The sequence below is a fragment of the Onychostoma macrolepis genome, chromosome 19, assembly GCF_012432095.1.
Source record: "Onychostoma macrolepis isolate SWU-2019 chromosome 19, ASM1243209v1, whole genome shotgun sequence".
Lineage (NCBI taxonomy): Eukaryota > Metazoa > Chordata > Actinopteri > Cypriniformes > Cyprinidae > Onychostoma > Onychostoma macrolepis.
In genome coordinates this window covers 2,576,864-2,604,773 of record NC_081173.1, presented here as the reverse complement: position 1 = coordinate 2,604,773, position 27,910 = coordinate 2,576,864, and the positions used below count along the sequence as shown (strand labels likewise).

The window sequence follows — 27,910 nt, the reverse complement described above, 5'->3', positions numbered from 1 at the left end:
TACCATATTTTTTTGGAAATGGTAGCATAGCTCTACCATGTTTTTCTGAACATGATGCAAGGTAATATCAGGTTTTTTGGACATGTGCAATTGTAATACCACATTTGTTGCACAGGGTGCCATGGGAATGCCATAGTCTCTCTGACATATCTTGCTGGCAAAATGGCATTGTTGGAGAACCATGTACAGTAAATACCACGAGGAATGACTGTGACAGTCTTTCTAATATATCAAAGTGTCATCTGGTACCATCCCTCTATCATCTTACCACCACAGTACTGGAATGACGACCCTTCCCATGTTCCTGTTTTGATCTCTGTCTGTTGTAATTGGTACTTAATTATACAGAAACCAAAAGTGAGGGAAAAATGTCCCGTTCCCATGTGCGTAAGATTCCATGAATATATCTGACTGTGTGTCTTGTGTGTAAATGCACTTGTGTTTGTAGGTCTCAGGACACCCAGGGCCAAAACAATGGGAAGGCGTCGCACGTCACACTGCTGCTATTGTTCCCGGGTCCTCCTTTTCTCTCTTGCTCTCTCCTCCACACTCTCGTGTCTAGCCTTAGGAGTCTGTCTGACAACGGCAGCCTGTAATTGGACAGACACTAGATTCCTCGGTTGGGTGTGTGTGTGTGTAAGGGCTAGTGCAGCCCTAGTAGACTCTTTGGAGCCGGTCACAGCGCTGCGATTATAGTGGCAGGGGAAAGCGCGGCTAGATGTCTCCCAGCAGCCCCGTCTGTAAATCATGTCACATAGTAGTGAGCCTCTCCATCTCTGCCTCCATCCCTCCTTTAAGCCAAGCCTCTGCTCCTCTCTTCTCACCCTGCGCTTCCTGTCCCTCTGTGTCCTCCAACCACAGCCACTTCAGGCCAGCGTTGAAGCAAGAACAGTCTATGCTGGCCTTAAAGGAGTACTTCACACAAAAATGAAAATTGTCATCATTTGCTCACCTTGATGTCATTCCAAGCCTGTATGGGTCTTTATCTTCTGTGAACACAAAAGAATGCTCACACTGATCGATTGGCGGAAAGCACACACGATGTACAAAATATCACAGCAAAATCATTATAAGTTTAGATGTCTGTGTGGTGTGTTTAATTTAGAAACATTTAATGTAGGTTTTTACTCACAAACATCAATGTACATACATAGGGCACACCAAATAAGGTAAACTGAAGATTCAACACAAATGCTTGCTTGAGAACCAAAGAGGTCTGATATTGTGCCACGCAAGCTTACGCTTACCATATTTTATGTGCTCTATGTATGTGCACTGATCAGTGTTTATTTGTGCATAATTGCCTAAATTAAATCTGCCTACCATTTAAAGCAACACTGTCTCTTCGGAAGACTTGGGTTAAATCACTTTATTCATATGGACTACTTCTACAATGTCTTTATGAACTTTCCAAAGCATCAAGGACTTTCAGTGGAGGGACAGAAATCTGTCATATTTAATTAAAAATACTGTATATGGGTTTGGAATGATAAATGTTGACAGAAGTTTCATATTTGGGTGGAAGGTCCCTTTAATCAATATTTTATCCCTGTTTCATGCTGCAGACGGTTCAGGACAATTTGGTGAATTGGTTCAAAGAATGATTCGTTTACGAACCAGACATCACTTTGTTTGACTGAGGCTCTCAGGTAATAATGTTGTAAATAATGTTCAGTTTCTTGCACAGACTGATTGTTTCGCTTCATAAGACCTCGATATATCATCAGGGAGCCACAGGTATTCATTTTGTGTTTTCTGATATGCTTTTTTTTAATACTTAAAAATGGGAATCCACTGACTTGCATTTTATGAGTCACCAAGGACTACGTCTTCAGCTAAAATGAATATATATATATATATTTATATATATTTACTGTTCTATTGAAGAATAAGAAAAGCCACCTAGACAGATGGGCTGAGGGCGAGTAAATTAACAGAAATTTTTATTTTTAGGTGAACTATTCCTTTAAGAAACAGAACTGTATAGATAAGATTTGCCTTCAGAGAGAAACTTACATTTTTCATACCACTTTGATTTTTTTTTAAACATAAATCTGAGGTTTATGTTTAAAACAAGAACAAACTATTTGCCGAGGGGGTAATAAAATATATTTAAACCTTAATTCTTAATCATTTGTATTTATTTAAAAAGCAAATCTTAATATCTCACACAAAGTCAATTTATCTTGTTTTACAGACTCTTGAATATTTTTCTGGTGGACCAGACTATTTTCATTCATTACTAATGAAAGAAATGATTTCTTGCAGTGCAAATTTGATTCACACTTCAAAACATATTGCGTTGCGATTGAATTTAAGACATGCAACCGATGGCAACACTGACATCATAAAACCTGGCATGAGACTCGGCATCTTCACACTTAAAAAAGTGGTTTGGATCGACATAAGGATGAGTAAACGATGAATACATTTGAATAAGCCACCCATTTAATCAAAGGGATACACCTGCGGTAGGCCGTTTAGACGGTTATAACCGATTATGCCTTATTGTAATCGACATTTATTCTATTGTTTGCTACAACTGATATGCCATCTGGCTTAATCTCACTATTACGCCTCAGATGTTTAGATTATTGCCTCATTCATATTCTTGCCAGTTACATGCACCAAAACTGTGTCAAGTCAGTTGACCTGACAGTCATGTTATGTTATGTAAGCATGCATAAAACAATAGTGCCAGTGTTGGGAAGCCATCGTAGAAGAGCGAAGAGTTTACTTCACAGGACCTATTTAGCCAGCTTTACATTGGCGATCGATGCACACGCTAGAACCGTTGCGGCCTGTTTTCACATGGCATTGTGTGCGTTTGTAGTGTAGACGCTAGTTCGTTCCCATCTTGTTAGCATGCCCAAAGTTCTTCCCCCCTCGCCAAGCACAAGGTCACCAGAGACCCGGCGCATGGCGCAGCGAGACGGGCGCATAGGACTGCCCAAAATTAGCATTCACCCTTTCCCCGTGATCGCTAAATATTTCAACACTTCCAGCTGCTTGAAGTTAGAGCCCATCACTCAGGAGATGGAACTATAGAGAGAGGCAGAGAGAGCGAGACAGCCATCTTCCTGCGTGAGTGCTGCGCCTCATGTGTATCTCTTCACTTATTCATGTGTTTATTTATTATTTCATCGGCGGTGCTGCTCTCCCGCCGCCCCCCCACCTCCCTCCGTCTGTGTCTGAGCGGAGATGTAGAGAGAGAGAGAGGGAAGAGAGAGCAGTCATTAATTCATTAAAGAAGCCCTTCCCTGCCTGTCTATCTCTCCCTCCCTCCCTCCTTCCTGTCTTTTTCCTCTTCCTCTCTCTGTCCCCCTCCTTCTTAACCCATTTCCTCTTTCCCTCTTGCCGCTTTCCTTTACTTACGTGCTCTGTTCCTTCATTGATACGGTTGACACCTTTTCTTGTTCTCTGAGCGTTTCCTGACTGCCGCTTTCTGTTTGTCGTTCTCTTTAGCTCACACTGTTTATACACGCTATATTAAGATCATCTCGGGTGATCTGAAGTTGATCCGGTTGATCTACACGTGATCCCAAACCTTTAGAGGCCATTCTAAACAGTGATACTGTCTACACTGTATGTGGGGCGACACAAGACAGAGAGTAAAATGATTCTCGGTTTGATTTCTGACAAAGGGGAGAGTGGGGCACAACATAACACTTTTAGTCTTTCTCAGTTTGTGTTAATCCACAGGGGGTTCAGATTATATATATATATATATATATATATATATATTTTATCCACAGTAATTTCACACTTGTCAAGTACAAATTTGTCACGTTGATTCATAATTACTGTGTATACGTTTTTCTTTACTTTCTTTACTTTGAAATGTGACATGCCCCATAGGGTTGTAACATGACCATATGACATCTTAAATTGTTGTCTTCTGATCTAATGAAAAAATATATATATACAAGACGAGCTAAAAATATTTTTTCAATAATATATATATATATATATATATATATATATAATTTTGGAGTTTGACAATGAACACATTGCAACCATACTTGGGACGGCCCACATAAACAAGCCAAAATGCTTTACATTTCTTGAAATAATAATTTCTGAACATTAAACATTGACTAGCTAGGCACAACGTTCCCCATCTGCGCAACTGGAATTTAAAACTGATTAATGTCTTCTGCTAGTTAGCAAAGCATTAAAAACTATCTAATCTAAACTGATACATAACAGTTTGGAGATTAAAATAATAGCAGATTTGTCTCTATATAATTTAAATTAATACTAAAAACTGAGATGAAAACTCTACTTAAGCCAGAAATGTACTTTTACTATGGTAAAATCTTCAAAATATATATATATATATTTTTTTTTAACTTTGGCGCACTTTTTTCTGTACAGAGTTTTTATATGGCAACTAGTAAATACCGTAAATTTAGTTATGCTAGCAAGTGTGGAAATATTTAAACCACGTGTGTTACAACTAACCCTGCGATAGTTTGTGCCCCGCGCTCCTCTACTCCAGCCATGTTTACACTAGTGCAACTTAATTTTAAAAAGCATACCTTTTGTCCTCAAAAACAGAGACTCTGTGGTAGAGTTTCAGTGTAGACAGACCAATATGGAGACTTTGCTCTCCAAATGAAGAATGTGAAACATTCACTCCCTGATTGGGTCTTCTGGATCAACAGCATCCATTTGGAGAAATATTGATATCTTTGCATGTTTACTTTGTTTATTTAGACAAGAGTCGTCATTTATTTTAATTTTCCATTGAATTACACTATCTGATGAGCATTAGCTGCTTCAAGCGTGGTGTCAGTCTTTTTTCTCTTCCGCGATCTCCGTTCTGACTTGAATAAAGCTCATTCACTGCTCATACGTCGGTCATATTACATGTTCGTTACCCACCCTGTCTCTTCCAGCGATGAGCTTCCATTACACTTCCGCATTCTATTCTGTACATAACAAACCCAGAGAAACATTTCTGTACATGAAGCTAACAAACACACAGTTACGACAGTATATGATTTGCATGTGATTTTCATGAGATTCTGCCTTTTCATAACAATACAGGACATTTACATGAGAAATGCTAGTGATTAGCTTGATATAAAAGGCTACAAATAATATATTTCAGCATTATATGACCAAAACCCAAATCAGATTGCAATTGGAAGTTACAGGAACTCGATGGTGAATTAAATTTAGGTTTTGAGTAAAAGTGCAGTGTCAGTGTTGTAAATTGTCTTATGTAGCATGATGCTACAACGTGCATGAATGGTCACATGATATGCATTTCCAGACGTAGCCTCCATGTGCTTGCGCTATTTCCGACAACAATGCACATGTTTTTAGAACCTTAGCTTTGACACATTCTATTTGAGGTGCAACAAAAGGAAACATTTTAGAATTTTACACACATTATTGGAACTTTAATTTTGAACTTTAGAAAACAAGTAATAATGTTCAAAAAAGATGGAATGTTGTTTTTATTAGGTTTATTTTTGATCTTATAAATTGGAGCTTTAAAGCCACAAGAAAACAGAAGTGCAATAGATCTTTTCTTCTGTATTTTGATGTACATCCTAATGGTAAAATAAAAATACAAGGCAGGACATGGACGGTTGTTGATTGGATTTTGAAACATGGGAGTGGCACTCCAAAATGCCAAAATCTTAAATAATTGGACAAGTCAGACATATGTCAGAGAAATAGAGAGAAGTCTGTTGATTTTGCTGAAAAACTGAGTTATCAGATTTTGGCTACGAGGTCAAAATAAATAAATATTAACTCAAGCATACATTAACGAATCATTCATAATAAGATCTACAACATGATATTTACAAGACACATACATTTGCCGAGGTGGAATTTCTTTTCATGTGGCATAATGAGAGTTCAAACTCAGGTAAGTCTATGGGACAGATGTCAAGTTCTTGTTCTGCCAGTCAGTGTGATTGTTGGCCTGCCTCCAATCTGATCGATAAATCTCCTCTAGGCAGAGCTGATTCAAGAGTCTTACCGTCTCTCTCTCTCAGTTCCTACTGTCTGTCAACGCTCCTGGGTCATTCCTGTATCATTTTATATGTAATTCTCAAAAAAAACCATGTTTGACGTGCTATGTGTATGTGAGTTAATTCATTTTTGGTTACACTTTATTTTAAGGTGTCCTTGTTACAGTGTAACTATACATTTAAGTACTGAGTAAAATTAATTAACGTACTTACTATATGGTTAGGGTTTGGCTTACGGTTACTTGCATATAATTATGCATAATTTATTGTTATTATAATAGTAAGTACATGTAGCATGTAACAAGGACACCTTAAAATAAAGTGTTACCTAATTTTTATATTTGAATAAAAGCATATGTTAAATTTTACACTTTATTTTAAGGACCAATTCTCATTATTAGCTAATTATTAACTATGACTTCTGCCACAATAAACTCCTAATTTGCTACTTATTAATAGTAAGGTAGTTGTTAAGTTTAGGTAGTGGGTGGATTAAGGGATTTGTAAAATATGCTCATGCAGAATAAGGCATTAATATGTGCTTTATAAGTACTAATAACCAGCCAATATGCTGGAAATATGCGCTCTAGTTAATATAGAGATAATTGATCCTTAAAATAAAGTGTTATCATTTAAAGTGATCACATAAAGTTATGGAATTTTATTAAACAGTTGAATTCTTATGAGATCTCTTTATGAATTTTCTGAAGCATCAAAAGTTTTGGTGGAATGAAGTTTCAATGGAGGGACAGAAATTGCTCAGATTTCATTAAAAAATAAACAAAAAACTTGATTTGTCTGAAAGAACTTAAAAAGTCGTATGCACTTGGAATGACAAGAGGGTGAGAAAATGATGACAACATTTTTATTTTTGGGGTCAACTAACCTTTTAAAATTGAAATATTCCTCATTGAGGAATTGACTGGATGCTTGCATGAGTGTCAACTTGAAGATACAGGAGTCTGCTATTTTTAACCATCTTTGAAATGTTAATATTATCAAACTAATATGCATGAAAACACACTATGTACTAGTAATAACCTCTTCTCTCTGACTTGATATGTTCATGGAAAGCTCAAATGAAACAGAGAGAGTAATGATTAATCCATCAGCATTATAGTCGAGACTCTATATCTATCTATCCATCCATCCATCCATCCATCATTTTATGAGCTTTGACTATGTTCTGACAAGGTTCTCTTTAAATTATGAACAAACATTCTTTCTCTCCCATAACATTAATAGAACATTTGTTGAGAGTATCTAGTCTTTTCTAATGTTTTCAAAAAATACTCATATGAATGAATGTTCAAAGAATCTTCAGAAGTAACGTTTTCATAACTTTCTTAGAACATGTTTGTTAGCTTCCATCTTTCTTAGATCCCATTCTAAAAGTCTAAAAGCATGTGGGTCTTGCAAACTCATTCTGGACACACACAGACACACAGAGAGAGAGGAGAGAGAAACAGAAATACTGAAAGATTAAGTCACACGGCGTGTTGGTGGAGTCGATTCGTGCGAGGATGTGTTTTTAACTGTTTATTCATGCTACATTCACTAATTGCAGTGTGTACTTCACGAGCTAACATTTTATACAATCCTGGAGTGTGATGAAGGTTAACTTTTGTTTAAAGCTCCACTGAATGACGTCACGTCTCACGGCCTGTAAGGTCACAGGTCAAAGCAGCACACAGAGCCCAACAGAAAAGCGAAATGTGTGTCTGTGTGTGTCCTTCTCCTCTCCCAAAGGATCCCTATCAGAACATCATCATTCCTCCTCTCTCTCTCTCTCTCTCTCTCCCTGCTCCCCCTCTCTCCTCCCCCTCTCTCATTAAAACTCTGCGCCTCGGCTTCTAATTAAATCCCACTTGAAAGTCTTAAAAGTCAGACTCAGATTGATTCAATTTGCATTTCTGAACAGGGAACATTGCCTAAAAGGATAAATAAATTGGTTGAGAAAAAAAAAAAAAATCCTCTTTTCTGCGAGCAGTGTTGTTTCATGTAAGACAACACTCGCATGCCAACACATGCAAACACACACACACACACATGCACACAATATTCGGTTGTCACCTTTCTGGAACAAAAATCATTAGTTGGATTGAACGACAACGAATTTATCCTCAACCTGCGTTGTGTGTTTCGATACTACTGTGATAACTATGAGTGCATTCACACTCACACAATGACACACACACTCACGCTGGGAAAGACAATTACTGTGGGTTATACTTACTCTGACTGGCACATATCCAACATCGCTGTTTGACAGCAGAGCGAGAGAAAGAAAAAGACTTTTAATAGTCATATAGCTGTATGACAATCAGAAATATAGTACTGAGGAGTGAGATCTATAGCCCCTCACTGTGTGTCTCAAACCCTCACGCTGCCTTACAAAGATCCAGTTCTTAATTATACTTGACCACACACTTGGTGGTTGAGTGACTCTCTGTATTTAGTATCTTTACCTCCCTGATTTTTTTTCTTTACTTTTTCTTGTTTTCCTCTATTTTATTTATTTTTATTTTTCCATTTGTGATAAAGCTGCATGTATTAATTTCTCTCTTCAGGGTATCAGTTGATTGAGGCTGTATATGACCACTGCTCACATGAGGCAACTGGCCATTCACAAGACCACAGACAAAGAACAGCTCTGCCAGTAGAGCAACAGTCACCCCTGCTGGTGCTCTCTGATATTGCACCAAATCTGTATGTGTTTTATTGTACTGTTGTGTTCTGACAGTGGAAACGGAAATAATTGCGTACCGTACCGTACTGTACCGAACCATACCGCTAGGTGGAAACGAGCCATAAGGGTGCTATTGGCAATGGAAACGCAAGCCTGATCAGGGTTACCCGTACCGAATCGTACTGTACTGAACTGTACTGTACCGTACCGCTCAGTGGAAACGAGCCATAAGTGTCACAAAATCTATATTTAATATATATAAATATATATATATATATATTTTTTTTTTTGGCAATAGTTTAGTTTGTTCCCCATTGAGCACTTTTTGGAGGGCTCTGAAAGCGTAAAGAGCGTAACTCCTGTAGCTCCTGGATTTTAACTGACTTTGAACTGAGGAGACAGACAGGAAATAGAATTGTAATTATATTTTTAATTTTAAAATAAATAAATTTCACTTTTAATAATAATTGTTTAAATATTTTGTCAATAATAATTGTTTACTATTCATTGTTCAGTATATATCATATAACAAGGATTGCTATCAAACAAAAGCAAATATGGTGGTGATCACCATCTTTTCATATCATATCACCCTGCAGCCCAAGACTGGTTGCCCACGGAAGCTAAGCAGGGCTGAGCCTGGTCAGTACCTGGATGGGAGACCTCCTGGGAAAATTAGGTTGCTGCTGGAAGAGGTGTTAGTGAGGCCAGGAGGGGGTGCTCACCCTGCAGTCTGTGTGGGTCCTAATGCCCCAGTATAGTGACGGGGACACTATACTGTCAAAAAGCACCGTATTTTGGAAGAGATGTTAAACCGAGGTCCTGACTCTCTGTGGTCATTAAAAATCCCATGACACTCATGGTAAAGAGTAGGGGTGTAACCCCGGTGTCCTGGCCAAATTCCCTCCACTGGCCCTTGTCTATCATGGCTTCCCAATAATCCCCATCCACTTGATTGGCTCTATCTCTCTCTCCTCTCCACCTGTAGCTGGTGTGTGGTGAGCGCACTGGCGCCGTTGTGCTGTGGCTGCCGTCGCATCATCCAAGTGGATGCTGCACACTGGTGGTGGTTGAGGAGAGACCCCCCCCATGATTGTAAAGCACTATATAAATGTCTCATTCATTCAATTTGATTTATTTATTTGTTAAATATTTTTAAAATCTAAAACAGCAAAACAAATTGTGTGAGGGATAGGTGTAGGGTTAGTGTAAGGGGATAGAAAATACAGTTTGTACAGGATAAAAGCCATTGCACTTATTAACCCATTAAACATGGTAACCCAGTGTGAGTGTGTGCCTGGTATTTATCACGTTATGGGGACCAAATGTCCCTACAAAGATAGTAATACCGGTAAATTTTGATCTTGTGGGGACATTTTTTAGGTCCCCATGAGGAAACAAGCTTATAAATCATACAGAATTAAGTTTTTTAAGAATGTAAAAATGCAGAAAGTTTCCTGTAAGGGGTTGATGTAAGACGATAGAAAATACATGTTTGTACAGCATAAAAACCATCACACCTATGGAACGCCCCCATAAAACATGCACTGTAAAAAAAAAAAAAAAAAAAAGTTGACCTAACTCAAACAAATAAGGCAACCTACCTCAATCAACTTTTTAAGTCAACTCAACTAGCAACCGACAACTTAAAAACTTTAGCTCATCTAATGAATAAAAATCAGCCTACTGAGTATTAAAAAAATCTGTCAGAGCAACCAAATATGTTTTAGCAATACTACTACTCTTTTTTTTTTTTTTAACAATTCTCTTTCTTTTAGATTTATGTTTATTTTCTACATAATATGGATTGTATTTGCCCCTCAAAATTAAAAACAAACATTTATGTTAATGAATAAATATATTAAACAAGATACAATGAGATGCAAATATACAGTACCTCAGCACACGATTCTCAAACATGGTGAGGATAAACACATTTTAAATCAGTCAAAATATGAACTCTGATCCACATGACAGCTAACTGACAGTAACAACAGCAGCAGCAACATAAATTAAGCCAGCAAAATGTAAAACAATGATAATATTTTAAGAGTTCATATTTTTACTGATTTAAAATTTGTTTATCCTCACCATGTTTGAAAATCGTGTACTGAGTTACTGTACATTTGCATCTCATCGCAACTTATTTAATCTATTTATTTATTAGAATAAATGTTTGCCTTTACTTTTAAGAGGCAAATACTACCCATGCTATGTAGAAAGCTTTTAAAATAAACGTAAATCTAAAAGAAAGTAGATTGTTAAAAAACGATTAGTATTGCTAAAACGTCTTTGGTTGCTCTGACAGATCTTTTAACACTCAGTAGACTGACTTTTATTCATTAGATGAACTAAAGTTTTTAAGTTGTTTGTTGCTAGTTGAGCTAACTTAAAAATTTGATTGTGATAGATTGCCTTATTTTTTTGAGTTAGGTCAACTTTTTTTTTTAGAGTGTGGAGACGCGACGTGTATGTGTGTGTGTACTCATCACACATATAGAATTTGGCTGTTTAAATAGTCTGAAATTGCACACGGGTGAATTTACACTGATTAGCTTTTACACTGAATGCATGTTTACAGATGGGATCTTAAATACATGCTAATTATTTTTAACTCATTAAATTTCATTAATTTGTTCATCCACTCTTCTCTGCTGTATATCATGATTAATATAATGTTTATTTTCCCCTTGTAAAATTCAGTTCCTTTACATTTAATACAGTATCATAATAAAGGTTTCTCTTGTACAAATATTTTGGAAGCAAAATGTAACATAATTTAAAAAGTCGATGCACATATATCTACACTGGGTTCATGTACAGCTGTAAAACAATATATTATGTTCATAGCTTGCAGAATTCAGTTTGTATATGTTCATCTTTTCTTCCAGTTCTTTATGTACCAGTTGCTCACTGGTAAAAATTATTTTTTTTAAAAATACTATAAATAATAATAATAATAATAATACTTTTTCAGACTACATAGGTACTTTTGAATAGCTATCGAAGCAAAGATGCTTTCATTACTGGTGTAGTTATGGCTTCTATCAGCAGATCTTAAGTAACATATGTTGCATGTAATGCCTGGATGATCTACCATATTCCCGAGCACACTGTGTTGCATTCTTCATCAAACAATGCAGTGCTCTCTTGACTTGACTGTCCATTTCCAGTGTGCATGTCCACACAAATTTGGATTAAAAAGCAAAGTTAACTGCATTTATCTTTGAGATGAGAACTTAATGATTTGCTGACCAGAACTGTTTGACATGTTAATATTTGTGTGCAGTCAGCAACAGGAAGCAGATTCATTCTGATGCTGATGCTTTCAGCTGCACTTCACATGCACTCCAGCAGAGAGCAGCCAAGCTCTGTTTGTCACGACTCTTCCTGCAAGTGTGTTTGTGTCTGTAGGTGGATGGAGAGAGAGAGACAACCAACCGTCATTAACAGCAGGCAAATGAGTCACTGTATGGAGGAGTGTGTGTGCGTGTGTGTGTGTGTGTGTGTGTGTTTGTGTGTGGGTGGGTGGGTGCGGTACACATCACCCCCAGGTGTCTTCACACTGCCAAGGGCCTGATACTGATTTGCTGGCCCTATTTGCTTGTATTGCGTGCCTGTGCGTTTTCAACTGAGCTGTCTCTTCTATAACCTGAGACTTTTTGTCTGTTCTGTGAACTTGGCATCTGTATGATGCATCTAGTCTCCTCTCATTTTATGTTCATTCAGAACAAGAGAAAGAAATGTTGATTTGTTTGTATCTATTCATGTGAATATTTTTTCCCCCTAACTACATTATAGATTACATAGAGATCTCAGATTGTCTGTTGTGGTGTCATGTTCTAAATTACTGCTAGGAATATGACAATTAATACAAAGCTGAAATAAGCCAATTTACAAAACTCAGCACATATTTAATGTAACTCATAATGGGCGAGAAGGCATTTGGCTGTATTTAGATGTGTCTGAGTGACATGACTGTTATCTGCTTCCTTTTGTGGTCACTCTTGTCAAATGCTGTATCCGCTTCTGTTTAGTTACGCCATTTTTCTAACAACATTTGCAATAACCCTTCCAACCCCCTCCCCCAACATCTGAAACACACACACACACACACACACACACACACACACTGGTTTCCATGTTTCATGGGTTCTTTCCATGGGCGCAATTGTTTTTCTACTGTACAAACTGTATTTTACTGTATCTACCCATCATACAAAACTTTCTATTTTTGATTTTCATAACACTTCATTCTGTATGATTTAATTGTTTCCTCATGGGGACCAGAAAATGTCCCCACAAGGTCACTATACTTGTGGTCCCCATAACATAGTGAATACCAGTACACACACACACACACACACACACACACACACATGTTCTGAGAAGAGTCAGCTCTGTAACCCGCCTTCCTGTGTTTTCTGATGTTTGTGATGCATCATGGTAAAAACAGTCTGTGGTAATTAACTGTGGTAAGGGCTTGTGTGTCCACAAGAAAACATGTCTACACATCCTATACAAAACATGTTGTTCTGGTACCATACAGTAATGGTAACAGTTGGTAGCACCATGACATTTTAATATATACCATATTAGTGATGATTTTATAGTGAACTGGAGGCTAATCGTATGTTCTCTATATATGTTTTTGTATGGTTAGGGTTAGGATTAGGTATTAGGATTACTTTAATTATGCATAATTAAGTGTTATTATAATAGTAAGTACATGCAACGTGTAACAAGGACACCTTAAAAAAAAGTATTACAAAAAAATATATATATATATATATATATATATAAATAAAATTATATATATATATATATATATATATATATATATATATATATACACTTCCATTTGAAACACATCATATGAATTCATACAAAATTGCCACATTGTAAAATAGTTACATTTTCTCATGGAATTGTAAACAATAGGTAAATGTACACTCTAAAACAACGCTGGGTTAAAAACAACCCAACTTCGTTTATTTGGCCACCAAGCGCTGTGTAAATATTGGACAGAACACATGCTGGGTTATGTTTTTACCAAACATGTTGGATTGTTTTATTTAAGTCAACTATTGTTTAAAAAATATTATATTGCTGGCTTAAAATCGACTGGAAATTAAAAATCACACACGTAATTACTAGAGCAATAATCAAATCATGTATTATTAAGCAAGAAAACATGGACAACATACAAGACAATTTGAATTTATTTGTGTGGATACAGCACAGTTTACAAAATTACATACATTTAAACTCGTCAGTAACATACATACAATAACTTACCTAACCCTAACCCTAACATACAGTAACATGCATTTTAGACATAAAAAATGTAACATTTAAACGTAGCATTTTAATTTAGATGTATTCAACTGTTCTCTGTAATCACTTTTCACCGTAATAGTGCTAATTCTAGTGCCGGTGTGTTGCTGAACTCTGAGGTGCTGTTTCCTGGGAAACTGCGAACTTCAGACCGCGGCCTCGCGTTTCACTCGTAGATGAGAGATGCCGTGACTGTTTATGGGCAGGTTTTGGAGTCAAAGACTACTGAGATTAGAGAACAAATTTTAACATCAAATTGAATTAAACTCAGTATTATAACAAATAAATTCCATTTATGTTATGCAAGGCAAAAGGCATTTCCATCATGCGAAGTGACTGACCGCTGACACAGCTCAAATCTCGTCCTTCTGTTGTGTTGTGTACAATAATACAATTTGCAGCACAGTAAAGACTTTATGAATTAAATAAAATGTATACAAGCCTTTATATCTCTTAATAAGTGCACCAAATCAGTAGCACTGCACTCTAAAAAATGGGAAAAATATGGACAAACCCAGCGATTGGGTTGTTTTTGACCCAGCGGTTGGGTTACTGCCCAGAAGGTTGGGTTTAACATTTAACCCAAATGTTGGTTGAAAACAACCCAATCGCTGGGTTTGTTCATATTTAACCCAGGATTTTTTAGAGTGTGAGAACCACTCTCCTGTAGAGGACTCAGAAAGCCTGCGATCTTACAGTAGCTCAGCTCTGGGTTGTTTCATCGGAGACAGGCTCAACCCAGCAGTTAAAAATGACCCAGCTTAGTTACAGAAAAACTACCCAGCATCTGGGTCAAAAAATATTAATAGTAACCCAATAAAATGACCCAACAGGCTGAACCCAGCATTTGGGTTAAAAAAAATAAATAATATCCCAGAGTGTACTAAGTTAGGTTACAATATTCAATGTACATTATTCTACATAGAAAAATTAACACAATTATACAAATTCTAAAAATATAACTATGAAGATGACTATAACGATAGCTATATTAGCATCCACACTAACACACTATAATGTTCTGTTCATTATACTCAGAACACACTACAGTTTTGTCGCTTGTCGCTTTTAATACTCAATGTCAATAATACTCAAGTAGGGTGGATTCTGATTAGCTGTCGATGTTTTTATTTTTCATCAAAAAAAAAAAAGGTCTGAAAGGGAATCCAACAATATAATTCCTCTGCATCACTATCATTATAGCTGTAGTGTGGACTCTGCTATATCATTATATATATTGTTATAGTTGTTGTCCTTTGGAGTGAACGGGCATAGTACAGAAGACTATGGGGAATACAGAACAAGACTCCAACATACATATACATGTCATTCCTGTGTCCTGTCTTGTCTTGTGGTTTTCTGTCTCGTGCTCCCCTTGACTTTGTTTATCCTCTTGTATGCCCATATTTGGTTTGGTGTCTGTTCCTGTCCCCATTTAGTTAATTCAGTTAATTATGTCCTACCTGTGTTTGATTATTCATCTAGTTTACGTTTAGTTTATATGCCCTGTGTTTCCCTAAGTCACGTGTCCGGTATTAACATCGATGTCTTGTTCCTGTGTGTCTCTTCCCTGCTGTGTGTTACCCTTTTTGGATTTCATTAAAAGGTTTTTGAGTTTCTCCTCGGTTCCGTGTGTGTGTGGTTTATGGGGACACAATTTTTTTTAATGACATGGGTATGACAGAGGTATTACAATTTGAAGGTGGTGTATGAGGACACTGTCTATGTCCCCATAATTCAAAAGGCTTAAAATACATACTAAAATATCTTTAACTTAGAATAAAACACAATAGAAGTCAGTGAAAAGTCTTCGTAATGATTGTGTGGTGGAGGTTGTGATGGGAAAGCGTGCTTCTCACTGTGGAGGTGTATTTATATGTGTGTTTACGTGTATATACATGTGTCTCATGAGGAATGCAGCTGGTTTAATACAGGCACACATTTGCATGGCTGAGTCAGCACACTTGCTTGCATCATGAATTCCCCGCTCTGTCATTGGCCGGCGTTATGACTCAGAGCTTCGGTGCGTGGGCGGCGCACAATACCTGCGGACTTCAACACACTTGAATGCGTGTGTGTGTGTGTGTGTGTGTGTATGTGTATGTGGATTTACCTCAGGGGGGTTGTGTGCTGATACGCTCTTCCAGACAGTGAGTGGGTGACGTGCTTTGGGGAAGGTTGGAACTGTACCTCAGAAGTGAAAGGGTGCAGTGAATGAGTCACACTGGCACTTCAGGACTCCCCCACAATTCCTCGGTTGTCCATTGCTCTCCACTTGACTCTCACATGGACCGACTGTGTTAATATCCTGGGTTTCTCACACTGTGTTACGTAATGATGTTCTAATTGAAATTGTGTTGTTTCAGTTATCCCCATGTTCTCCGGGAATCTATATTACTGAATTACCTGGATATGCTCTCTAGAGCAAACGTGACCTCCAGTCTCATGATTAAATCAATTCCTGTTGGATAAACCAAATCTTGACTTTTCTTAATATATTTCCTGATTCTCACTCATAATTACTGTATGTCACATTATGGAAGTAAATGGATTGTGAATTGGTGTTTTATGTCACCTTTAAATTTAATTACATTATTATTATTATTTGAAATTTAAATTGCTTCTCATTTAAATTATTTTAACATTTACATGTTGGATAAAATGCATAAACTAAATAGCAAGAAATAATTTAATATAACATTTAAAAACAAACAAAAAAAAAAAAACGTTTTGGGTCTGTAAGATTTGTAATTTTTTTTTAAAGAAATCTGTAAAACTCACCATGCATTTATTTGATTAAAAAAAAAAAAAAAATGCAGTAAAAACAGTATTGCTGTGAAATATTATTACAATACACGTTTTAAAATGTAATTTATTCCTGTGATGTAAAGCTGATTTTTAGCATCATTACTCCAGTCTTCAGTGTCACATGATCCTTCAGAAATCATTCTAATATGCTGAATTCAATTAAAAACATGTATGATTATTATCAATGTTGCTGATTAATATTTTTATGGAAACCATTATATAAGAATTTACAGGATTCTTTGAGAATTCAAAAGAGCAGCATTTATCTTAAATATAAATATTTTGTACCATTATACATGTCTTTACTGTCACTTTTGAACAAATTAATGTGTCCTTGCTTAATAAAAGTATTCATTAAAAAGTTCTGCATTCAGAAAAGTCATTCAAACCAATGCATGATGGGATTGCATCGATCTATAAACAGTTGAATTGAAGTGTAACAAGTCTCAAGGCAACATAATGAGCAAAGCTTTATCTGTGTTCTGACAGATATGAAGGAACATTGAAAGCATCATGAATGTATGTAGTCACAGTGACAGTACAACAGCTCTTGTGTTTGCTCCTTCTCTGTTTGACGTAATGAGACTTCAGCGCTCCAATCACATCAGCACACTGACCTTGCACAACGCAGTATTTTTAGTCAGCAATTTGTTCTTTCTCTCCGAGTACAACAGAGACACAATACAAGAGTTTTTTTTTTGTTTGTTTTAAAGGGGTCATATAATGCCATTTTTGTACAAGCTAATATGATTCTTTAGGGTCTAAACTGAAAGTTTGTAATATACTTTAATTAAAAATTCTCATTAGTATTGTAAGAAAACACTCATTTTACCTGCTCAAAAACAGCTCTGTTTTCAGCACACGGTTTTAGTGCGTGTGTTTTTAAATGCTAATGAGCTTTGCTCGCCCCGCCCCTCTGTTCTGTGGGGCGTTTTTGACACAACACACGTGGAGTGTTGCCTTGACAACAGTTGAGGGTAAGATGTGCTTGCCTATACAAAAGTAAATATGTGATCAGATAGCATAACTTATTCTGGCATAATATTGAAAAACATCAATTAGAGTATTTATAGTCTTGGATCATATGCATTTGCAGGATGTAAACAGTATTTTGCAGGTATTGTGTTACCATTAATTTTCATGCAGTTATAACTGTTTTTATTTATTAAAATTTTTACATTACTTCTTAACAGACACCGTTATAAACCATCTACAAAAGTAAGCTTAGTGTAGTGTTATAATGTTAACTTTAATATCTGCGTACACAGTTTGTAATAACACAATAACCATAACGTTTTGTTCATTATAAACGTGTGATTATTAATTATATTGAGAACGTCAGAATAGAAAACATGCATGTACCCTGAATGTAAACATTAGCCACATACATCGTGAAGCGTGCTAGCGATTTGCAAAGATTAATATAAAGATTAATATAAAGGTTAATTAAACGTTACACTCACTTCTTCTGGAGGTTCAGCAGGAACACGAATAGTTGGTACCGATTCTTTTTCAGGAGCAGCTTCTTAGCAAAACCAGCTTTATACTGACCTTCATTTATAAAGCAGTCTGGTGAAAAATGATTCGCGCAAACATGAACACATTGACGTTGCTCGTGGGGAATATTCCCTTAAAAAGCAAAACTCAGCCACTGTGTCTTCAGCGGTTCGGACTTAGGAACATCAAAATGACTGCTGTGTTCATTATTGCACCCGAGAACAGAACACCACAATAGCTTAGATGCCATTCTGCTCATAGACAGCTCCAGCGTATATCAACAATGACGCGGACTATGATTGACAGCTCGCTCACGAGCAAGGGCGGGTCTGTGTTGAAACACTGCTGTCAATCAACCATCGTGGAGGCGTCCGACCGTGGCGCCACACGGTCGAACGGCTTGATTTGAGACAGGGTAAAACAAATAAGGAGATTAAAAAAACACTGGATGGATTTGTATCATTTTATGATGGTTGTGTACAGGCACTGCTAACACACATTTCAGTACAATCAACTTGTAAAAGTGCATGTACCATTATATGACCCCTTTAAATAAATAATTCACCTGAAAAAAAAAAAAAAAAAAAATGAACTCGTTATGAAATCATTAACTCACCCTCATGTTGTTCCAAACCATCATGACTTACTTCCATTGACAAGAAATGAGAAATTTTGAGGAATGTTCACATTTGGACTCTTTTCACACTTTCAAACAGTGAGTGGATGAAAATAATATAGCTTTTCTAGCATTCTAGAATATATTTTTTTCAACAAGAAATTATGTAGCACGACCAATTTATAAATAAACTAGTGCTGTCAAACGATTAATTGTGATTAATCGCATCAAAAAAAAAAGTTTTTGTTTGCATGATATGTGTACTGTGTATATTTATTATGTATATATAAATACACACACAAACAGTAGCCTATATATTTTGAAAATGTTCACATGTATTTACATGTGTATATTTATATTCTTATATTTTATATTATATAAATATATTAAATATATAAACATACCATATTTTTCTTAAATATATACATGCGTGTGTCTGTATTTATATATACATAATAAATATACACAGTATACACACACACACACACACACACACATATATTATGTAAACAGACAATATTTATTTTGGATGCGATTGATCACGATTAATCGTTTGACAGCACTAAAATAAACTTTAACTGTCACACCCCTGGACTGTTGTGTTGTGTCTTTGCTTCCCATGTGTTCCCTGTGACCCAGTTTCTGTCTCCCTTTGATTTGTTTAATTTGATTCCAGGTGTGTCTCCTTAGTTCCTTGATTGTCCTGTCTTTTTAAGACCTAGTCTGTTCAGTTTGTGTTTGTCGGGTCTACCAGTTACGTTCGTGTGTCATCCCTTGTTCCATGTGTGGATATACCCTGTGTGTTGGAAATAAAAGTCTACTCCGTTTATCCACGGCTCCGTGTTCCTTCCGGCAGCGTCCGTGACATTAACATTGCATTTAACATTTAACGTTCCCACAGATTTACAAATGTGTACGTGTTTTCCACAGAAATGCCTTTTCTGTACTTTAAAGGGACAGCACACAGACTAATAAATAACAAAAAATGTTTTTTCTATAATTCACTTTTTTTGTGATATATTAAGTTGCTGCTCATTACTATGTTGTATAAAATTAGGTTGTATTTTAGTTTTCAGTTGAATTTAATGTCTAATACTGTCACCCTAACTGGTTATTGCTCTTTTTGTGCCCTAAATAAATAAATTAGAAAATTACTGTATATCACTACAGTATATAACAACAACAACAATAATAATAATTAAACAGATATTGTCCTCCTACACAGCTTCAATGTACAGTTAGGTCCATATCATTTGATAATTTCGGCTCTATATGCCACCAGGATAGGATTAAAATGAAACAATCAAGATGAAATTGAAGTGCAGATGTTAAGCTTTAATTCAAAGGGTTGATACATATTACATAAAATGCTTAGGAATTACAACCATTTTTATTCACAGTCTCCCCATTTCCAAGGGCTTAAATGTAATTGGACAAATAAATATAATTATAAATAAAATGTTCATTTTAAATATTTTGATGAGAATCCTTTGCAGGCAATGACTGCCTTAAGTCTGGATCTCCTAGGCTTCACCAAAGACTGGTTTTCCTCCTTTGTGATGCTTTGCCAGGCATTTACTGCAGCTGACTTCAGTTGTTGTTGGTTTGTGGGTCTTTCTGCCTTTAGTTTTGTCTTCAGAAAGTGAAATGCTGCTCAATCGGGTTGAGATCAGGAGATTGACTTAGATTCCACTTTTTTACCTTCAAAAACTCCTGGGTTGCTTTTGTTGTATGTTTTGGGTCATCATCTATTTGTATTATGAAGCGCCGCCAAATCAACTTTGCTGCATTTGTCTGAATCTGGGCAGAGAGTATATCTCTATACACTTCAGAACTCTTCCGGCTGCTTCTGTCTTCTGTCACATCTTCACTAAACATCAGTAACCCAGTGCCACTGGAAGCCATGCAGCTCATGCATCACACTGCTCCACCATGTTTCATAGATGATGCAACACAGTCTCACTCCCAACTCGTCATATAGTGATGCTTGGTCAGAACCACAGGTCCTCCATTGTTTTCAGTTGTTTGTCTTAATTTAATGGCTTTCATGCATTAATAATTTTATATAAATTTATACTTTCATTGGAGCACATAACTCCACCCTACCCTAAACCTACCCACTTCTGAACAATATAAAACACGTAACAGGCAAATAAAAGTACAGTCACAGGTATTTATTGCAAAAAAAACAACCATAAACAAGCAGTATAAAAGCATTACAAACAAGTCGTGTTGCATTCCAAGTCTTCTAAAGCCATACGATATCTTTATGTGAAGAAGAGAGTAAAAAATAAGGTTTTAATAGATGAAAATGATCCCGCTCCGTTAACGCGCTCACATCTCATTCAAAAGATACTCCCGTAGCATGACGCAATTGGTCACAAGACACTCAATTGCTAACGTAAGGCTTCTTCTGGCGGCATTTTTTGAATTCGCACACAGAGACAGCACACTGGAAGAGCTTTACGGTAGACGGAGACGGCGATCGCGTCTATTCCTCTCACAAATGAATCGTTTTGCCTCGAAAGACTTGGAATATCATTATATAATAATAATTATATTATTATTGTTATGCCTGTTATATCTTGTGTTTTATTGACAAATGGTAGGTTTAGGGGCAGGGGTTGGGTTAAGTGCTCATAAATGTGTAAATAGTGTAATATAAATAAATCTGTTGTGACACACCCCAACATATATGCAATAATGGCAATATTATTGCCCAATATATAATTTCGATAAGCCTTTTGCGTAGGCACATTGATGCTAAGGGTTTCTTATTTAAAGCAATGGAGGACCCTGCACGCCGAACAATGGCGCTAAAGGGGTACCCTGTGCATCAAAAAGCAACGCCAAAGGGTCCTGACCAAGCGTCAATATGCGACAAGTTGGGAGTGAGTCCGTGTTGGATGATGTTGTATGCTTTGGATCATGAGCTGTTCCAAGTCTCATTCTGGTATAGGTTGATCTTAGTTTCAGCCGTCTGAGGAATGCTTTTGCAGAAGAAGTCTGACTTTTTTAGATGTTTTGTTTTTGGCAAAGTCTAACCTGGCCTTTTTTGCACCTTGTGGTGAAGCCTCTGTATTTGCTCTCGTGAAGTCTTCTCTTGATTGTAGACTTTGACAGAGACACGTCTGTCTCCTGGAGAGAGTTCTTCTCTTGGCTGGATGTTGTAAAAGCGTTTTTCTTTACCATGAAGAGGATTCTCCGATCATCCACCACTGTTGATGTTTAGGCCTTTTTATGTTGCTGAGCTCACCAGTACGTTCTTTTTATCAGAATGAAACAAACTGTTGATTTGGTCGCTCCTAATGTTCCTGCTATCTCTCTGATTTATTTGTTTTGTTTTTGAACCCTAACAATCATCTGTTTCACTTGTATGGAGAGCTCCATTGACTGCATGATGTGTTTCACAGCAACCCGCTTCCAAATGCAAATGGAACACTGAGAATCAGCTGCTTAGTTGATGTAGAAATAAGAAAGGAATAGCCCACATCTGTCCATGAAACTTTTGAGTCAGTTGTCCAATTATTATGGTCCCCTGAAAAAGGGTGGGGGGGTACATATTAAAGAGCTGTGATTCCTTAACCTTTCCTCCAATTTCGATGAGAATACCCTCAAATTAAGCCTGTTGTATAACTGTAACTTGAATATGTTTTTTCAGCTAAAAAAATAAAAATTGTGCCTGTGTCCAAATATATATTGACCTAACTGTAGCTACTTTTTGATAGTCGCTTAAAGTTTTAGTAGCATAAACTGTAGCAAAAATTAAAATTTGCTGTTAATTTACTGACCCTCAGGCTATCCAAGATGCAGGTGACTTTCTTTCTTCAGTGGAACATTAAAGGCGATTTTTAGATGAAACCATTGTCCTTGGGAATTCATATACTGCACGTCTGTGGCTGCCAGTTTTTGAGTGTCAAGAAAACATATACTGTACAAAGAAGACCAATCCCTGTGGCTCCTGATGATATATTGAGGATTTATGAAGTTATGAAGACAAACTTATGAAGTCTGTGCAAGAAAATGAACATCGTTTATGACATTATTACCTGTGTCCTGCATTCTCAACTGTCGCATAATGACGTGTGTCTGGGTGCATGCTTACACATAAACTGAAGCTGTTTTTTTACAACAGATAATGAGGACTCGTGTGTAGACCTTCACCAGCAGTAACAATGTCTAAAGCTTAAAACGTAAAAGATACAATAGCTGATGTGAAAGGGGATGACATGGTATTTTATGCACAGTTCTACTTGTTCAAATCAGAATACTCTGACCAAGAACTGAAAGAGATGACCAAGAACACACGAGCGGATGCTGATTGTTTACAGTGGAGAGTGAGAGTGTTTTATTAGGTGCTTTCGCACCAGAGGAACCTTTTCATAGTTCCTAGAACTACTGGTGGAAGTTCCCGCTTTTTGGTGTGTTCTCACTGCAGAAACTAGAAACGTATTTAGTTCTAGGAATTCTGTTTGGGGGTACTGATTTAGCTCCTACTTCAGAGTAGGGTCTAAAACAGTTCTAACACTACCAGTGAAGTACACAGATTGGCCATGTAAACATATTTACTTCACGAACTTGGAAAACAGTGATAATGGCATGTAGCAGTTTTTCTGCAGGGTTGTGTTTTTTTTTTCCAGCCTCGATGATAACACTGCAAGTTGTCATAGGAGATTAAAGTCAGATTTTCATGCTCTTTTCATCGCATAAATTGTGCATTTACATTTCATCTCAAAACATTTTTCTTACAAAAACGCATCGATTCGCTACAGGGGGCTTTTATTCACCCCTGGAGCCATGCAAGGCACATTTTAATATGGATGGATGCACTTTATTTGACTGCTTTTGGACTTGAACAAAACACCGGCCCATGCCATTACACAGCTTGAAAGAGCCAGGACAATTTTTAATATAACTCCGATTGGATTCGTCTGAAAGAAGAAAGTCATATGCACCTAATGCCTTGATGGTGAGTAAAACTACTCATGAAAAGATATGGTAAAAACAGCAATAGTAGTAACATTAGTATGCGTTTCCGAATTCAGTGTATAGCACACCTCCGGTAGTTTGTGCAAATTATTTTTGTTACGTGTCCCTTTAATTGTGCAAGCATGCTTTGTGCACACAGGAGCCGACAGTGCATTGCTGGATTCTAATATTAAACACGTTCATTGTGAGATATTATGACCCTCGGATGATCTCATCCATCAGTGACTTTTGTCTCCTACACGAGTCTACCCTTACGAAACAAAAATGTATGCGAATATATTGGAAGATATAATGTGATATGTGAAATAATATATTTTGATATATGGGACTCTATATTCTGCAATATATGGATGAACCATGTATAGCCATATATTGATACATTTAAAATATATATTTAGCAATAAGACAGAAAGAATACAGTAGCCTACTACATAGCTTTATTGAAACACTTATTTCTTTTTATTAACACATGGGTTACATACAAAATTAAATCTCTCAAAAATACATTCCCAATATGCCTACAAAGGTCCCCAATTCTATACAGATTCAGGGAAATTAACGTCCACATTTAATCATTCAGCAGACACTTTTATCCAAAGCGACTTAAATGAGGAATAGCAATCAAACCAACAAAAGAGCAATAATATGTAAGTGCTATGATAAGTCTCGGTTAGCCTAACGCAGTACATGTAGCAAGTATGTATGTATGTATGTATGTATGTGTATATATATAGTACAAATGTATTTTCAGATACATTTAGTAGATATTCACAATATAATAGTATATAACAATATATACTGTATGCACACACATGTATAGTCATACATTACGGGATATATGCATACATATATGGATATATATTACAAAATATATTTGTCAGATTTGGTTACATAACATGCATGTTCCCATATAAATGTTACAGTTATTCTCAATTGCTTTGGCACATTTTTCGAAACAGTCTTAACATTCTCTAAACTGTGAATGCAAATGTCATAACTGTTTGCTGGAACTTCAGAACTTTATTGCATGTCTGCAAAATGTAGTTACTCACCCAAAAAATTTCATTCATGGTTCAAAACCTAGCTATCGTGTCAGTAATTTGGCCAAGGCCACCAAAATATAAAGTATTTTTGTCATCGTGCGAGCCACACTGGTCAAAATGTTTAGTTGTTTTTTCACCATGACAGTCAACCATGGAAATTAAGGTTTTAATATTAAAAAAATAATAATCTGATATTTGTTGAGAAGAGTCAATAGTACATAGAAAAAAAGGATATTAACATTTGTATTTATACAGTACATTTATTTTTGTACGAATGTATTACATGTAAAGTGAAATCTTGCTTGTCCAATTACTGTACATTTCATATTTCTTATGTTACCACAAATACACAAAAATACCAAATAACTACAAAATAACATCCATGGAAAAAAATTCTTGGTGGACATCCTGTCGATCTTGTTGGTCAGGACAAAGATTTTCATCAACATAACATCTGATGTTTTCCATTGCCATGCACCGGGGAAAAAATCTCCTCGAATGCTGCAATGATCGGCTGTGACGTCCTCACATGCAGCATTCATGGCATCCAACAGAGACATCTAATCTTGTGGTCTATGATCATATACTTTTTCACCTCCATGCTCCAACTCCACTGTTATCCTTTCATGTGCAATAAACCTGTCCCTAACAATGTTGGTTCGGTGGAAGCTGACATTATCCCAGACAACAACACAATTAGGCAAATGTGGTCTAATTAAACCTCTTTCTTGTTCTGGAATCAGGTCTCTGTAAAGTGTGTTTAGGAAGGCCAGGGGAATTTGGGTATTATAGGGCCCAATGTGTGGAATATTTCTGCTCACACCATTCTCTGAAATGGCAGCACACATTGTAATATTGGCCCCACGTTGGCTTGGTGTGTCAATTGTGGCTCGGTGTCGTCCACAAAAACAAGAATATGGGTTGTTTCATGTCCTTCTAAATCCATGATTCTCTACGAAGAAACACCGAAACAAAATAAAGTTATTTTTTATTCTAGAGTTCAGTAAATGTTTTCTCTTCTTATGGGTTTCTAAAACTTCATAGAATACAGGCATCTTAGAAGTACAGTAAAACTCACTAAATGCACACCAATAGTTTACCTGGACATACTGGTACCGCAGCTCCTTCACTCTTTCACTATTCCTCTCAAATGGCACCTTGTAGAGTTGTTTCATAGTCATTTGATGTCTTTTCAAAACTCTGTCTATGGTGGAAATGCTGACAGAATTTATATTTGCGAAGACATTATTGTCATTTATGATTGCACTTTGGATCTCTCTTAGCCTGATGGAATTGTTGGCTATGATCATGTTGCAAATTTCTTGTTCTTGCTGATGGTTAAATACTGCTGCTCTGCCACCAGTGCGAGGTTGTTGTGCGGTTCTATAGAATGTACAAATAGACTTGCATTTACCTTTACAATATTGTTGTTTATAAAAATGCTTTACATACTGTAAAACAACAAAAAAATAAATACATATTTACCTGTTTTCCCTACGAAAGGTTTGCACAATTGATGACACTGTGGACCTGTTTACATTAGGCTGTACTCTTCGACCAGCCTCTTCCATTGTAAAACCACGATTTATGACATGATCCACAAGTGTGGCTCTGATTTCATCAGAGACTCTGACTCTTCTCTTTCCACCTCTTCCACCATTATGTCTTCCTCTAACACCACCACCACCACGTGTTCTTACACGTCTTCCAATTGCTCTTCCACAAGCATGTTGCTGCAGTTCAGGGTTGTGGAAGTCCTCCATCCTCAAAAAATGTTAGTGATTGTGCTGTGGGAAATCTACATATATATGCTCCCAAGCTTGATTGGTTAAATGGTTGAATGGTTGATTCAAATTGTATTGCAATTAGAGGCCATTTGCCAATTTAGTAGACATTACAAACAATGTCAATGCCAGATATTTATAGAATATACATGCGTGTATACCAGTTTTTCATAACTGAATGGCTCGTTTTGAATGTGATGGCTTACACGATGAAAAATGATTGAGAAGTTGTGAAGAGTTTGACAGTTTAAGTGAGAATTGACTCATCAGTTTTGATCAACAAGCCATATGCAATTAGTTGTTGTGCAAACTGCAGACAATTGTACTTACTGTTTGCACACATGTGCCAAAGCATTTGCAATTTGCTCAAATCAATAAGAAATTCCAATCTGATGTGAACAAGAAGCTAATTGTTCAGAGATCTGAACTTATTGCTTCGGGGGAAAAATAAATAAAAATCATTCGAGAACTGAGCCAAAGCAATCGAGAAAAACTGTAATATATTGACTATTCATATATAATAAAATATATTTTCTTTCCGTAAGGGTATGAAGGTGTGAATAATGACCGTGCCCACATCAGCCAATGATACACACCTCAATTCTCCAAAACATCAGCCACTTCCCCCTGTCTGACTAACTGAGTATTTTAGTTTAGGGGAAGTGTTTTTAATAGTACTCACTGTGCAAAAGCAAAAAATACCTTCAGTGAGTCAGTGAGTGTGTGATTGTATTTATCTGGAAACTATGTAACATTCATTTCCCAAGCAGTTTTGAGGCGATTGGCTGAACTCACCAGGGCGGGCAAGCATTGACTTCACACGTCGCCTAACACATACCTGTTCAATCTTCCAGGCAAACAACAATCCAGTTTACACCAGTTTGACATGTCAAGACAGCAAATGCTATCAGCTGATCCAAAAACAGCCTTGCCTAAAATAGTCATCCAACAACAACAACACCTTCAAACATTAACAGCATACCCACATATCTCCTTGCAGATGCCACATGTATACTTTTAAATGAAAAAAAAAAAAAAAAAAAATCCAGTTTTTCTACTAAAACCACACCATTGGTATTTAAACAGTTCACATAATAATGTAAGGTTTTTTGTTGTTATTAACTGAAAACAGAAAGAAAGCGATTTGCAGTTCT

The 27,910-nt window shown here is 36.6% G+C and overlaps 1 protein-coding gene across 1 annotated transcript; it reads right to left on the bottom strand.

Moving 5' to 3' along the window:
- Nucleotides 1–750: 750 nt before the first annotated feature.
- Nucleotides 751–26,779, bottom strand: LOC131525677 (uncharacterized). The gene is made up of 3 exons (XM_058753574.1): nt 26,458–26,779; nt 26,073–26,355; nt 751–915 (listed from the first exon to the last, which is right to left on the bottom strand). Exons 1-3 carry the CDS (start codon nt 26,733–26,735, stop codon nt 751–753), a joined length of 726 nt encoding a protein of 241 aa, XP_058609557.1. The 5' UTR covers nt 26,736–26,779.
- Nucleotides 26,780–27,910: the final 1,131 nt, after the last annotated feature.

Coding starts and splice junctions, on each gene's coding strand:
- LOC131525677 (XM_058753574.1), bottom strand. CDS start 26,735: ATGGAGGACTTCCACAACCCTGAACTGCAGCAACATGCTTGTGGAAGA. Junction 26,356..26,457: donor ACCTTTCGTAGGGAAAACAG/GTAAATATGTAT, acceptor TACATTCTATAG/AACCGCACAACAACCTCGCA. Junction 916..26,072: donor TGCGGTACCAGTATGTCCAG/GTAAACTATTGG, acceptor TTTTGTGTGAAG/TACTCCTTTAAGGCCAGCAT.